The sequence below is a fragment of the Annulohypoxylon maeteangense genome (assembly GCF_022496945.1).
Source record: "Annulohypoxylon maeteangense strain CBS 123835 unplaced genomic scaffold GGS22scaffold_15, whole genome shotgun sequence".
NCBI lineage: Eukaryota > Fungi > Ascomycota > Sordariomycetes > Xylariales > Hypoxylaceae > Annulohypoxylon > Annulohypoxylon maeteangense.
In genome coordinates, this window is record NW_025953262.1 from 588445 (window position 1) to 601173 (window position 12729).

Genomic DNA, 12729 nt, shown 5'->3' on the forward strand with positions numbered 1-12729 from the left:
TATATCTGTAACGCACGGACTATATTTACGTTGCCCCACATATGCGTGCTCTTTAGCAGGTACAACTTTGAAGTGACAAGAATACAAGACAATCTCGGAACTTCAATGTTAAATCGTTCCCAACCACGGATCCTTAGATTCATGATGAATGAGCCTCAATCTTGACCCCATGGCTGATAGTCCTAGGTATCACTATCTGAGGATATCGGCATTTCTTATAATATAGTTGTTGTTTCAGTACTACAACTCATATCTTCTACAGTACTTAATCACCACACGTACAAGTCGCGTCGAAACGCGTCAGGTGGCTGAATTATGGCGTCTCGTCGGGTAATTGCGGACTCCGACGACGAAGATGGCGACGACCGTCCATTGACTCCTCTCCGGGAAGATGCGGAAACCCCACCAGAGATTGAGCCATTGAGCCCCCAGTTACCAGATACTCAATTGCCAGATACCCAGAAGGCAATATCTGATACCACCGATCAGTCATTCTTCGCTAGTGTTTATGATGAGCAGCATAGCAGGGCTTTTGAGCATTCTCAGCTTATCGAGCAAATCGTCCGTCAGAGTCAAAAGGCAAGCGGGAGTAATGGTAAAGCGTCACGTCCGACCAAAAGCAAGGCCGAAAAGTCCGATGCTTCTTCCGCCACTGATGTCACGATACCGGTAGTCCTAAGCAATCTAGGAAACCAACCGCCACTTTTTAATGATGGTAAGATCAGCATAACGACGCCGCGAAAAAGTGTCCCTGGGGAATGGGACGTACCCAGTAGCGCCGAAGGTGCAAATTCTCCAAGAACTGCTAAAAGCTCTAAGGGAAAGAGGGAGAAGTCTTATGGCAAGCAAAAAAGGACTCCGTCAAAAATGTTTGGAAGCTCTGCTGCGGCCGAGATGTTCATGGGTAATGATACTACACATGAAACTCATCCTATAAATGACGGAGATGAACCTTCACTACAGTCAGAAACAAAACGAGGGGAATTCTCACTGCATGACTCTATACTTCCTGATATGCCTGCCCCAACGAACTTTTACATTGCCCAAAGCAATCTCACCACCATGCAGAAGCTTGAGTATCAGAGGATCAACGTATCACAAAATGGCTACTCTGGCCTACCCGTTTCTCACCCCAATCCAAAGTCAAGTGGCATCTCGACAGTTGCATACTCGACACCTAGCCGATACGCGTCTTCTGGGCCACCACTTCCGTGGGAAAGAAGCCCTATGGCTGACACTCAACTCGCCGACACTCATGATGCCATAGATGTAAGTTTGCCCAATAAGTTGTATTTTTGAGCTTTACTAATCCAAAACTAGATACCCTCCTCTCCGGATGTAATTGCCGCTGATTATCATAGAAACGCTCCAGTTGCAGATATGGGTCCACCGTATATCTATATTCACACAGTGCCTCATGAAGCCGAAGCTTCAATTGGTGGTTTTACAAAGGAAGACTCGCCGAGCAAGAAGAGGATGAAGAGGCCAAGGGATTTAGGAGATGAAGACGAACTTGTACAGGATCAATTAATGGGCTCTAATACTGTTAATGACAAGCAAGACAACCACAAACGTCAGCGCCCTAACGAACATAGGATTGGTTTGCCTAGTCTAAATGAAGATGATGGCGATATCGAGCTCATTATACATCAACATGAGGAAGAACCTCCTCGGGAAATAGAGCGCGAAGAACCTCCGAGAGAAGGCATATGTAGGATTGATGAGCCTGACCACGAAATACCAGCAACAGCACCACCTATTTCTATTATTGCCCCCGACCCCATTCAGCTGGAAGCTCAACCGGCTCCCCAGCCGAAGAAGCGTGGACGCAAGAAAAAGCAACCTATAAGCGAACAGATCATTCAGGACGAGCTTTCTATTGAGACCCAAGTTACTAGCCATGATCCGAATACCGCCACGAAAGGTTTCGAGACTCCAGCCGAGCCAGAGAAGTCTAAGAAGAGACGAGGCCGACCTCGGAAGTCAGATCCAGCGAATTCCAAAGCTCCAGTTTCCCCAGTCGCTCCAGAGCTTGAACCTATCGTTTCATCTAAGACTCCAGGAAATGGTGCTGAGGGCGAAGATCCCGTTTTAGAGAGAATTGAGACCACCAAGAAGCCAAAAAAGAAAAGGCAGGCCCAGAAACAGGAGGGGGGAAACGTAGTAATAAACGAACCAGCCACGGACGAGAATACAGACCGGGACATCTCCCCCCTAAAAGAAGTCAGTAGCAACACTAGGACCCAATCCCAAAAAGCCAAGTCAGCAGAGGCCGTGCCTGCAAAATTCGTCACCGAATCACCAGCTAGCCCAAATTTAACCCCCCAGCCTGAGGAGAAAGCACATACAACCCCTAAACCTATACCCACATCCATGACCTCCCAGCCCAAAGTACCGTATCGCGTCGGACTCAGCAAACGAACAAGGATAGCATCACTGTTAAAGATTATCAAAAGATAAGATAATTGAATTAGCTTTAGCTCAAATCCGTACAAAAGGCTTTTCCGTGACGTCTAATGCTGATTTACGACGTAGGACCTGCAGCTGATTGGACAGCTGCATCAGGTCTGCATGTAGCACGTGACCACTCTGAAGGCTGTGTTGGGTCGTCAGCAGGCTTTCAAGTATAGTGGCAACCTGATGTTATGTTTACAGCTACCAAGCTGCAATCGTCGGTGAAATGGATCCATTCACAGCGATTGGGCTCGCGGGCAACATCATCAGTTTTTTAGATTTCGGATACAAGCTCATTTCTGCCACCAAGGACATTCATGCATCAGCTTCCGGTTCAAGCGTATATAATGACGACTTATCTCTAACAGTGCAACAACTTCAGCAACTTGTTGCAAATCTAAAGTTGACCAAACCGCCAGGTTCTTTCTCCGAACAGGAACTATCTCTTCTTCGAGTTTCTAGTGACTGCGAGCATGTCTCAGTGGAGCTGGCGAGTTTACTTGATAAACTAAAAGCCCAGAACTCAAAGTCTATGCGAGGAGCCTTTCGAGCGGCAATGAGAAACTGGCGCAACAAGGACGAGAAGGCTGAGTTGGTATCAAAGCTAGATCGTTGTAGACAGCAGCTGAACTTGGAGCTTACGAGCTTATCCAGGTAAGGTGCAATTTATGTATATTCTACCTATATTTGATCCTAAAATCAGTACAGATCCGAGTCATTAGAACGACTTAATAAGCTTATCGACCACGGCCAGGCTAATGAATATGAGTTGCGGTCACTCATAAAGAACGTGGAATCTCTACGGTCGGGTACTAATGTTTCCTGTCTCGATTCTAAAGCTCTAGGTCAGATCCGATCGTTACTTCAGTTAACTGACGATGCTATCTTAAACGTTCGTCGGGCTCGTGTTCTGGACGCTTTGCGGTTCGAACATATGAATGAGAGATTTGAGGATATTGAAGAGGCTTATGAGAAGACATTTGGCTGGATTTTCGCCGACGAAGTAGATGGAACTTGCGACATCAGGCGTAGTCCAGACAGTGTAAATGAATATGACGACGACCAGACGCAAACTTCTCAATCGCTGAATGAAGATAGCGAGGCAAAATCTACGGTGTCAGGTTCCGTCGCATCGGGTCTTGTCTATACTTCCGATTCATCTTCAACAACCGACAATAGAATCCTCCGTGGTAACTCGAAGCATTTTTCCCAGCCTGTCATGGATGACAACTCAAGCTTTGAGTGGATTTTAGATGATCTATCGTCAATCGAAAATGATAGGTCTTCACTTCTATCAGACGGTGAATCCACCCACTCGGAGTTTTCTCTACAACGGCAACAGCGGGAAACATCTCTCGCTTTCTCGGACATAGATGTACCAAATTCAGTAAGGGAGAACTTAAGTGAAGCTCGTGATAGATTTATCAGTTGGCTCCAATATGATTCTGGTATCTTTTACATCTCAGGCAAGCCAGGGTCAGGCAAATCAACTTTGATGAAATATATAACACGACACCCGAAAACAAAAGACTACCTGGGTGCCTGGGCAGGGGAGAAGAGACTTATTTTGGGGGATTTCTTCTTCTGGAGGCCTGGTTCTTCTCTGCAAAAGAGTCTTAAAGGACTCACTCGGGGGCTATTATACCGCCTCCTCTCGGAATGTCACGACTTGATCCCCTTCGTGTTTCCTACACAGTGGGAATCATCGGTCAACAGAGAAAATGTTCATATTGAATACCATGAATGCCATCAGGCCTTTGAGAGACTTATCGCTGCTAGTAAAAGTCATGGAGAATATAGATTTGCCCTTTTTGTGGACGGCCTGGACGAATTCGAAGGCAATCATGCGGCCCTTATCCGACAACTACTTGCGTGGTCTAACGAGAACCCGAACGTGAAGATTTGCGTATCTAGCCGAGAATGGGCTATATTTAGGGATGCTTTTGGGGGTTGCCCTAAGTTTCGCCTACATGACCTCACAAGTGCTGACATCCAACTCTTCGTGGGAAGCCGGTTTCGCGAGATGCGTGCCAGTGCCTTGGTAAATAGCGACGGCTGTGGAGTTCCTCCTGGTATCTCTAGTACGAAAGACTTAGAAGAAATGATTCTTGATGAATCTGATGGCGTGTTCTTATGGGTGGCAATTGTCCTTCGACACGTTGAGGACGGTTTGGCAAATGGTGATCAGCTTAAAGATCTGTTGAGACTGATCAAGTCTCTTCCAACTGACCTCGAACCTAGTAAGTGCCTTTTTTTCTCTTTTTTCAACTTCGTCAATCTATATCCACCCATATTACAAAATAGAGGGATTCTCTTCGATACTGTAATAGTCTCTTATCACGGCAATGACTAACCTGAACTATTGTAGTGTTCCAACAACTCTTGGACTCAATCCCCCGCAATAACAGGAGGTTAGCATACAGTATGCTATATCTAGTTCATTTTTGTCGCCCGCTCGAATACAGCACGCCACTCATGCAGTTTTCGTTCCTGGAAGAATACACAGAAGACAGGGACTTTGCGTTAGATTCCAGAGTTAGCCTACTGACGACGAAGGAGAGAGATGAACGCTTATTAAGATCCAAGAGGCGAATATACGGCTTGTGCAAGGGACTTCTCGAACTACGCCCGAACGGTGACCCACATAATATTTCACAGGCATTAGGAAGTGCGGTTCGCCTTATACATCGATCGATCTCTGAATTCTTAGAAAGCCAAGAATTCAAGCAGAAAATGGACCTTAACTTACCAGATTTTGACCCGATTGACGCCTACTGTCATACGTATCTTGGCCTCCTACAACGTGTTCGCCTTCCAGCATCTTATTATGTATCCAGAACGAGATCTCCGTACTCAGAGTTTGAAATTATTCCAGATTGTCCATTTTCATACATAGATATATTTGATTATTCTATCGACCCGTCACTCAAACAGGGCCTGAAATTAATCATTATGCGACACATTATTTCTGGTCGACAAGCTTCCTCGCGCTTTCATAAGCTCCTAGATGCCATTCACAAAACAGTCATTGACTTGAAAATGAATTCTGAGGATTATGAATGTGCACTTATAGTGCGGTTGTCGGATGTGGCTGTCCGTTGTCATCCTAAGGACCTCGTTATCATAGCTTGCGCGCAGATGGGTCTCTATGAATACTTCATTTCAAACCAGAGCATTAGCCCTGAGTTGATGTCCTGCTGCGCATCCGTTGCTTTACTCAGCCATATATACGCCCATGATCCAATTATGAAGGCGCGGAACGCTGTCTTGAAAACTCTTGCAGCCCTCTTCAACCACGGAGCGTCCCCCGACTCCAACATAATCCCCGGCAGGGAATCCGCATTCCACATGATGCTCCAAGAGTGGTGCTACTTTCACAGTCCGAGTCTTACAATCATCGCGTTTATGCTGTACCACGGCGCAAACCCGAGGTTTGCCCTTACCATAGGCAAGACGAAGTACACATTTCCGCGTGACGTGGAGCGCATAATTTTCAAGGCATATTTCACTTCAGAACAGTTCTTGACAGACACTGGACACGAGACGAAAACGAAAACGATACGAGTACTAAGAAAGCGCGAGAGACACTACGCCATCTATGCAGCCCCCTACATCGTCGACACTATCAAGCAACATGGCCACGTGCTCGACTTAAGAACGTTGGTCTCCCTCTGGTTTCCGCAAGAAAATGCCGTCCTTCAGGAGGTCATCGACTGGATCCTAGCCCTTGGCGGCCCCGTCCAAGCGCACCATCGCAAGCAGCTGCAGGACCGGTTCGACGCCACCCTGCGCCCTTTCTTCGACCCTGACCATCCGAGTTCCGTCAAATATAAGCGCGAGGGCCTCGATGGTTGCTTCCCAGGATCCTCCGAGAAGCTCAAATCCGCTATCTTCTCTATACCGACGGCAGAGTTCTCTAAGCTTAAGCGCTACGTGGAGGAGCCGAGGACGACGGGTGGTGAGGTGGGTACGTTGTCGACTGCGCGCTAGGTGCCTACTTACTAGTTAGGTAGTCTGCTTAGACATCGAATGGAACGAAGCTGTGGATATGGTCGATAGAACCGGAGGTACGTGTCTATATTGAAGTGGTCAGTACGGGTAAGGGGACAAGGAAGGTATTCAAGATACAAGTGCATTTACCAAGCGATGCCTTTACATTACCACGGGATACCCCTGAGATAGGAGGGCTATTGAAAGAAACATCATGGATAGACTATTCACATCGCACTCTCTATAGCTCATACATGTAGCTCTAAAACGCAGATCTTACTTTACACTACAAAACGATCACGTTACACCATGTGGTAATCTCGTTTTACTTTTTTAACCCTAATGGGCTTGATGCACACACACCACGGGATTTTTTAAAAACTCCCTTTCTGCTACTTGAAATAGGTATCTAGGTACTGTATACTATAGAAGTGTAATATCGAGTCATTACGGAGAATATTAAGGGGGATTCTACAGAAAATTGTCATGAAGAAACAACATGAAGAAATGGTAGGAAGAACTTCTGAGTAAATACTATCTACCTACCTAGGTTAGGGAATAATACGTTGAAGATTCATCGACCTAAAAAATACTTTAGGTAGGTACCCCCCAAGCCAACGTAAAAACATCTTGCCAACTTGGCTTCACCTAATCTTAGGCTTCAAGTTTAATCATTGATAGGATTGTACGTACTAGGTAGATATCACATTACCTATGTTGCGGAATAACCCTACGAGAACTCTCCTATCATGGCGTAATGATCCCAACTAAGGGATGTAGTTGTACTCATAAAAATATTTATTTTATACGATATCTCATTTCCAGCCTTATGCTCCCCCAACACCAACCCCCTCGTATTTTGATATACTTGGGTACCTCAGTCGTCATAGGACTAGAAAGCCACACGGAACGCCACCAATTCTTCCCCGAAACAATCTCAAGACTTCCCAATCGTGCCTTCCACCGTGTCTCTGGGGAATCCTAAGCTCTGCTACCACCATCATAATCACTTCCAAGACTACCAAGAGCGAGGGTATCCTAATCTTCTTCCTGCTAGAAACCAAAAAGCCATCTCCATTCCTTGCTTTCGCGGCCTCCCCAATGCTCTCTTGAATACCTCTAGTATCGTCGGAAAATAGAGCTTCGACATGGATTAGAGTATCTTTGAACGGACTTCCCTCTTCCTATTCCTTGGCACTTTTCTGTGCGGCTATGCTGTGGATTCTCTGCTAATCTCAAAGTAGTTAAAACCCCTCTACTCGCAGTATGCGAAGCTTCAAAGATTTCTTAGCATCATCCTCACAAGCGATAACCACATCTCTAGACGTAGCGTAGAAACTCCGGCGCTGTCATATTGAAATGGGTCGAGTTGGGAGGCTACGGTGACGATGGGAGTAGGATTATGCCCCGTATGTATTTTTACACAAAACACATTTTTCACGTGACGACATGGTATTGTTGTGTGTCTGGTATCAATAAAGACAATTTCTTGCGAGAGGGATCATAATCGTGGAGGGTGTTCCCGTAAAGCGTCACTCATGCGTCGGTGTAGGTTTGGGTCATTGTGGCCATCATGAGCACCGGAAAGGGACCCGGAAATACCGGGGGACGCGGTCCCTACCCGGCCTCGTTCCTGCAGCCGGAAGTTCATGAGCCATCTTACATGCATCCCAAGAACACCCATAGTGCTTCGGATTTCGGTGAGCTGGTCCTTGATCTGGGAGCTCTCGTTAAAGAGCATCATCGAATGGCGGCCTTCGACTTCGTTGAGCGCCGAGGAAAGGCGCTCGACTTTGGACTCCATGGTCTCGAATAGGGATAGGAAATACTGGTCTTTAGATTCGTAGGGTGCGTTTTCTTCGTGAGTCGAAGTGCCTTCAGGTAAACTGATGTCTGAAATAGATTCCGGCGAGCTCGTCGTGGGCATAGGAAACCCACGAGTCTCGAGGAACTTGATCCGCCGATCTTTCAGCCGGTCCTTCTCCTGCAGTGCGCCAATTTCCGCTCGGAGTTCCGCCAATTGCTCTCCTACGGGTCCGACGACTCGGTATGCGCATACCAGGGTGTGCTCCTCTAAGTTCTTGCGTCTGACTTGATGCGCGCAGCCAAAGGGGGAGAACTTGCAGGAGGTTTGGGCTTCGGGGCACTCTTTGGTGTGTTCCTCGTGCTTATGTCGCACATACTCAGCCTTGCACAGCACACATCCAGTCTTTCGGTTGGGACATTCGGTATCCTGATGTTCTTCTAGGTCTGCTTTCTGCTTCACCTGGTTGCAGTATTCGCATTTTACATCGTAGTGGAGACATCCCTTTCCGATGTCTTTCCTAACGACGGTCTTGTCGCAGGAGGGATGAGGACATGGCACGAGAGTCTTATCACAATATCGCGCGACGTGGTTTTCGACTAGTGACCGAGACACGATGAGACCGCATCCGCGTATGCTGTTTGGACATCTAACAGATAGGTTGTCTAGTTGGTTGTGGATGATCTTAGGTGCGGGTCGTGTGTCGGATACGAGCTTCAAAGGAAGTCGGTCGACCGGACAGACGGGATTTAATGCATGAGCTTGGATGATGCATTTCTGACAAAAGACATGGTCGCAGGCGGTAATGATGGGCGTTACGAAAGGGACTCGGCATATGGGACATATAAGGTTCTCGTCGACATCGCCTTCGTAATCGAGAGCTCTCAGATCTAGGGCTGTGGCGGGAGCCTCGCCGCCCATAAAAGGTCGGAGAGCTAAGGTAGCGGTAGTAGCAACTATTCCTTCCTCCGGAGTGTTGGGCGGTGGCATATTCTGAGACGGTGTCCTACCTAGGTAGGGACTTCGGCCGCATTGGAACAGTGGCAACGATCAATGTTGACAAGATCGGGATGAACTTTGAAAGTTTAATGTTGTAAGTCGGAACTGTTGGAAATTCAAGGTTGATGGATATCTTATGACATCCATATGGAGGGGCAACATCTATACTGGATATATCAATATCATTTTTAAATTGATAAACATGTATCTATCAAATACGCTTGTATCAATCGAAGTGACTCCGAAGCTTAAAACGGCAATTGCTGTCTAAATATTGGATCCCGGGATCCACTCACTCGGGATCAGGGTTACCTGTACCTGAACGAATAGATGGAATTTATAACACTACATACAATGTATACTCCTATAAATTCATTTGAAGCTGCTAGTGGATTTATTATTACAATCTAATGTAGTTTTCGTACTTTTAGAGAATAGGATATACCATTGAAAGAGTTATCCGGCGACTTGTTGAATACGATGATGTACACTACCCCAACCTCGGCAAATATTTAATCTTATTTAATCTTATCTAGTACACTTGGAAAAAGTAAAAAAAAGTACGCCATTAGATCTGCTAGTTATAGGCTGGTTCAGCTCCAATGCAGCTAAAGGAAAGACAACTCAACAAATTCCCACAAAAAAGTCTAAATAACACTTCACCTTCTTCACCACATCACGGGGACTTCCAATTCACCCTCTCTCACATCTAGAAGGCAGGTTTTTGCGTCTATCACTTTGATTGAGGCGAAGGGAAGCTGCTATAGGTTTAAAAATGGCAGGCTTGACCTTGAAAGTCACCAACAGGTCCCGGAAGGGTCTTAAGGGACTTCCTTCAACCATTGAGGTGCCCGAAGATGCCACAGTCGACGACGCGAAGAAGATCGTTGCCCGCGCCGCCAATGTGTCCGACCACTACCGCATCGGCATCTTCGACCCCGTGTCCAAGAAGACCATTAAGGATAGAAACTCCTTGCTTAAGAGCCATGCCGAAGTCGTGAAGCGCGGAGAGCTGCTCGTCAAGGACCTTGGTACGCTGTTACCCGATATCCTGCTATAATACAACCATATAAAACCACATAGAACCAGAACTAACTAACCACCAAACACCAGGCCTCCAAATCGGCTGGCGCCTCGTCTACGTAATCGAGTACCTCGGGCCCCTCCTCTTCCACCCCCTCTTCCTCAGCGTGCGGCACACCCTCTACCCAGCCGTATACCCGTACCTCAAGACCTACCTCCCATACACCGCGCGCGCGGACCCAAGCCTCTCCTTCGCCCAGCAAGCCGCCTTCGGCATGGTCATGGCGCACTTCGTCAAGCGGGAGCTCGAAACCATGTTCCTGCACAAGTTCTCCGCGGCCACCATGCCCTTCGCCTACATCTTCCGCAACTCCGTCTTCTACTGGGCCATGGCCGGGTTCCTCGGGGCTCTCGAGATCTACGCCCCCTTTTCGCCCGCCGCAGTCGCCCCCGACGCCCCGTCCCCGTTGACGTATTTCGGCTTCTTCCTATTTGCCGTCGGCGAGATCCTGAATTTCGACGTGCATTGGTACCTCGCGCACCTGCGCAAGCCGGGCGAGACGGATCGCAAGATCCCGCGCGGTCATGGATTCGGTATTGTGACGTGTCCGAATTACATGTATGAGATTATCGCGTGGATTGGGATTATCATCGTTACGCGCAGCCCGTCTTTGTTTGCTTTCATCTGCGTCGGCTCGTACTATATGTACACTTGGGGCTGGGGCAAGGAGAAGACGTACCGTAAGCAGTTCGGTGATAAGTACAAGAAGAAGCGCAGCGTCATGCTGCCGGGTCTGCTATAAACTTGTTCGGTTCTTAGTTGGACCGATACGACGAATGGCGGGATGTCCTGCGTGCCTTAGCTATATCAGAGTAAAGGCAAGGAAGGCAAGGTTGGGGAAATGGGGTCATTAGACATGAAAGGAGTTCGGAAAATATCTAGAAATGGAGTTGTATCGAGCTAATCTAATGAGGCCTAGTTATTGTATTTAAGTAATATAATATTATGTGTAGATAGCATAATACATTTTTCATAATGATATAGATCTCATTCGTCGTTACAGAAGTGTGAATTATACCGAGCATTGAACAATGAACAATAAGCCCTTTGAATAAATCGGTTGTCCGTATAACCTAGTCCCGTTAAACCATAACTCCGTACTTTGTATCATATTGACATAACCGTTGTACTAAGCAGATTAGCTTCCCGTCATCCCGTCGTTGTGGAATCGGTTATGTCCTTGTTCGCGGTTACATCTTCCACAGTGTCTGCTGGAGGGGTATCCGACGGTTGGACTGGCTCGGGGGGTTCGAGGGACTTGTGAGCATTATCGACTTCAATTCCGCTGTCACTGACAGCCGGTTCCTTACCCTTGACCGAGCTCCCCTGCGACTCCGACGAAACTGGGTTAAGGGTTAAAGAGCTCAGTGGTTCGCGTAAGTCTGTAGCCATAGCCTCAAGGATACTCTCCGCAACTGCCTTATCCACAGTAACATTTATATCGTCTCTCTCCTTCAGCTTTCCACCATCAACCGCACCATCAACGGCCGTGTGCCCATTTAACTCTCTCTCTTCGGCTTTCTTAATGTTGCCGTCGGCATCGCCCGTCACGCTCCCCCGGCGGCTTCCTGCCCTACTATCCTCGGCGCTGTAGCTCCCGGTCCAGCTACTCCCGCTACATTCGCTACAGCTATCGTCGCCACTCCCGCTACCCTCCCTCACCAAGCGCATGGTCTCCTCTAGAACTAGGAAGTCCCTTTCTAGAACCTCAGCCCAATTTTGTACGTTGCCTAGCTCCTTAATCTTGCGTTCTGTGTCGCGGGCCAGTTTCTCAAGCTTGTCATTCTCCTTCCGTAACGCCTCGGTTCCCTTCGCAACGTCCTTCTCTTGCTTAGTCAGCGCCGCCGCGTTGGAGTGCAGTAGCGAGGCCCGTGATTGTAGCTCTGAATCTAGCATGTTTGACATGGAGGCTACGAGTGCGACGCGGGCCTCATCGATATGTAGCTGCGTGGCTCGAGAGGGCAGAGTCGGGTTTAAATCCATGGTTACGCGGGGTTGTGATCCGGTGGCGGCGGATGCGGTTGCGGTTGTAGTTGTAGGAGGGGAGGTAGCGCTACGAGATGTTGAGCCGGAGTTAGATGGCTGTGGGCGTGAAGAGCCGGACTGCAATGATGGTGAGAGGGTCGGCGAGGTTAAAGAGTTAGGTGAGGCTGTCACGTTGCTCGATTGAGCTGACGGGGTGGCACTCAGAGTTTCGGGAACGGAAGGGTTAGGTAGTGCATGGCTCGCCGAAGTACTCGGACTGGATACCGCCGGAGCTGACATTTTGAGGCAATACTCTTCCGAAACTTAATTACGTCTTGGCGACGGGAGGGTGCAGAATTGTAACGCACTTGAAAGTCGTGCAAAGAAATCAGACGTTGGTTATTTCTAAGGCGAAAACATTGAAGGAGCTTGC

The 12729-nt window shown here is 47.8% G+C and overlaps 4 protein-coding genes across 4 annotated transcripts; 3 read left to right on the plus strand and 1 right to left on the minus strand.

Annotated features, from left to right (window-relative positions):
• Positions 1 to 93: 93 nt before the first annotated feature.
• GGS22DRAFT_195811 (uncharacterized protein) lies at positions 94 to 2500 on the plus strand. Its single transcript, XM_047965725.1, has 2 exons — positions 94 to 1269; positions 1321 to 2500. Exons 1-2 carry the CDS (start codon positions 316 to 318, stop codon positions 2458 to 2460), a joined length of 2094 nt encoding a protein of 697 aa, XP_047816397.1. The 5' UTR covers positions 94 to 315; the 3' UTR covers positions 2461 to 2500.
• A 55-nt stretch (positions 2501 to 2555) lies between these two features.
• Positions 2556 to 6738, plus strand: GGS22DRAFT_169759 (uncharacterized protein). The gene is made up of 3 exons (XM_047962364.1): positions 2556 to 3108; positions 3163 to 4694; positions 4823 to 6738. Exons 1-3 carry the CDS (start codon positions 2681 to 2683, stop codon positions 6442 to 6444), a joined length of 3582 nt encoding a protein of 1193 aa, XP_047816398.1. The 5' UTR covers positions 2556 to 2680; the 3' UTR covers positions 6445 to 6738.
• Positions 6739 to 9815: 3077 nt separating this feature from the next.
• Positions 9816 to 11252, plus strand: GGS22DRAFT_169761 (3-oxo-5-alpha-steroid 4-dehydrogenase-domain-containing protein). Its single transcript, XM_047962365.1, has 2 exons — positions 9816 to 10278; positions 10361 to 11252. The coding sequence occupies exons 1-2, from the start codon at positions 10023 to 10025 to the stop codon at positions 11071 to 11073; spliced, it is 969 nt and encodes a 322-aa protein (XP_047816399.1). The 5' UTR covers positions 9816 to 10022; the 3' UTR covers positions 11074 to 11252.
• Positions 11253 to 12715, minus strand: GGS22DRAFT_169763 (uncharacterized protein). Its single transcript, XM_047962366.1, has one exon. The coding sequence runs from the start codon at positions 12594 to 12596 to the stop codon at positions 11481 to 11483; it is 1116 nt and encodes a 371-aa protein (XP_047816400.1). The 5' UTR covers positions 12597 to 12715; the 3' UTR covers positions 11253 to 11480.
• Between the last annotated feature and the right edge of the window lie 14 nt (positions 12716 to 12729).

Coding starts and splice junctions, on each gene's coding strand:
- GGS22DRAFT_169759 (XM_047962364.1), top strand. CDS start 2,681: ATGGATCCATTCACAGCGATTGGGCTCGCGGGCAACATCATCAGTTTT. Junction 3,109..3,162: donor GAGCTTACGAGCTTATCCAG/GTAAGGTGCAAT, acceptor AAATCAGTACAG/ATCCGAGTCATTAGAACGAC. Junction 4,695..4,822: donor TCCAACTGACCTCGAACCTA/GTAAGTGCCTTT, acceptor GAACTATTGTAG/TGTTCCAACAACTCTTGGAC.
- GGS22DRAFT_169761 (XM_047962365.1), top strand. CDS start 10,023: ATGGCAGGCTTGACCTTGAAAGTCACCAACAGGTCCCGGAAGGGTCTT. Junction 10,279..10,360: donor GCTGCTCGTCAAGGACCTTG/GTACGCTGTTAC, acceptor ACCAAACACCAG/GCCTCCAAATCGGCTGGCGC.
- GGS22DRAFT_169763 (XM_047962366.1), bottom strand. CDS start 12,596: ATGTCAGCTCCGGCGGTATCCAGTCCGAGTACTTCGGCGAGCCATGCA.
- GGS22DRAFT_195811 (XM_047965725.1), top strand. CDS start 316: ATGGCGTCTCGTCGGGTAATTGCGGACTCCGACGACGAAGATGGCGAC. Junction 1,270..1,320: donor ACACTCATGATGCCATAGAT/GTAAGTTTGCCC, acceptor ATCCAAAACTAG/ATACCCTCCTCTCCGGATGT.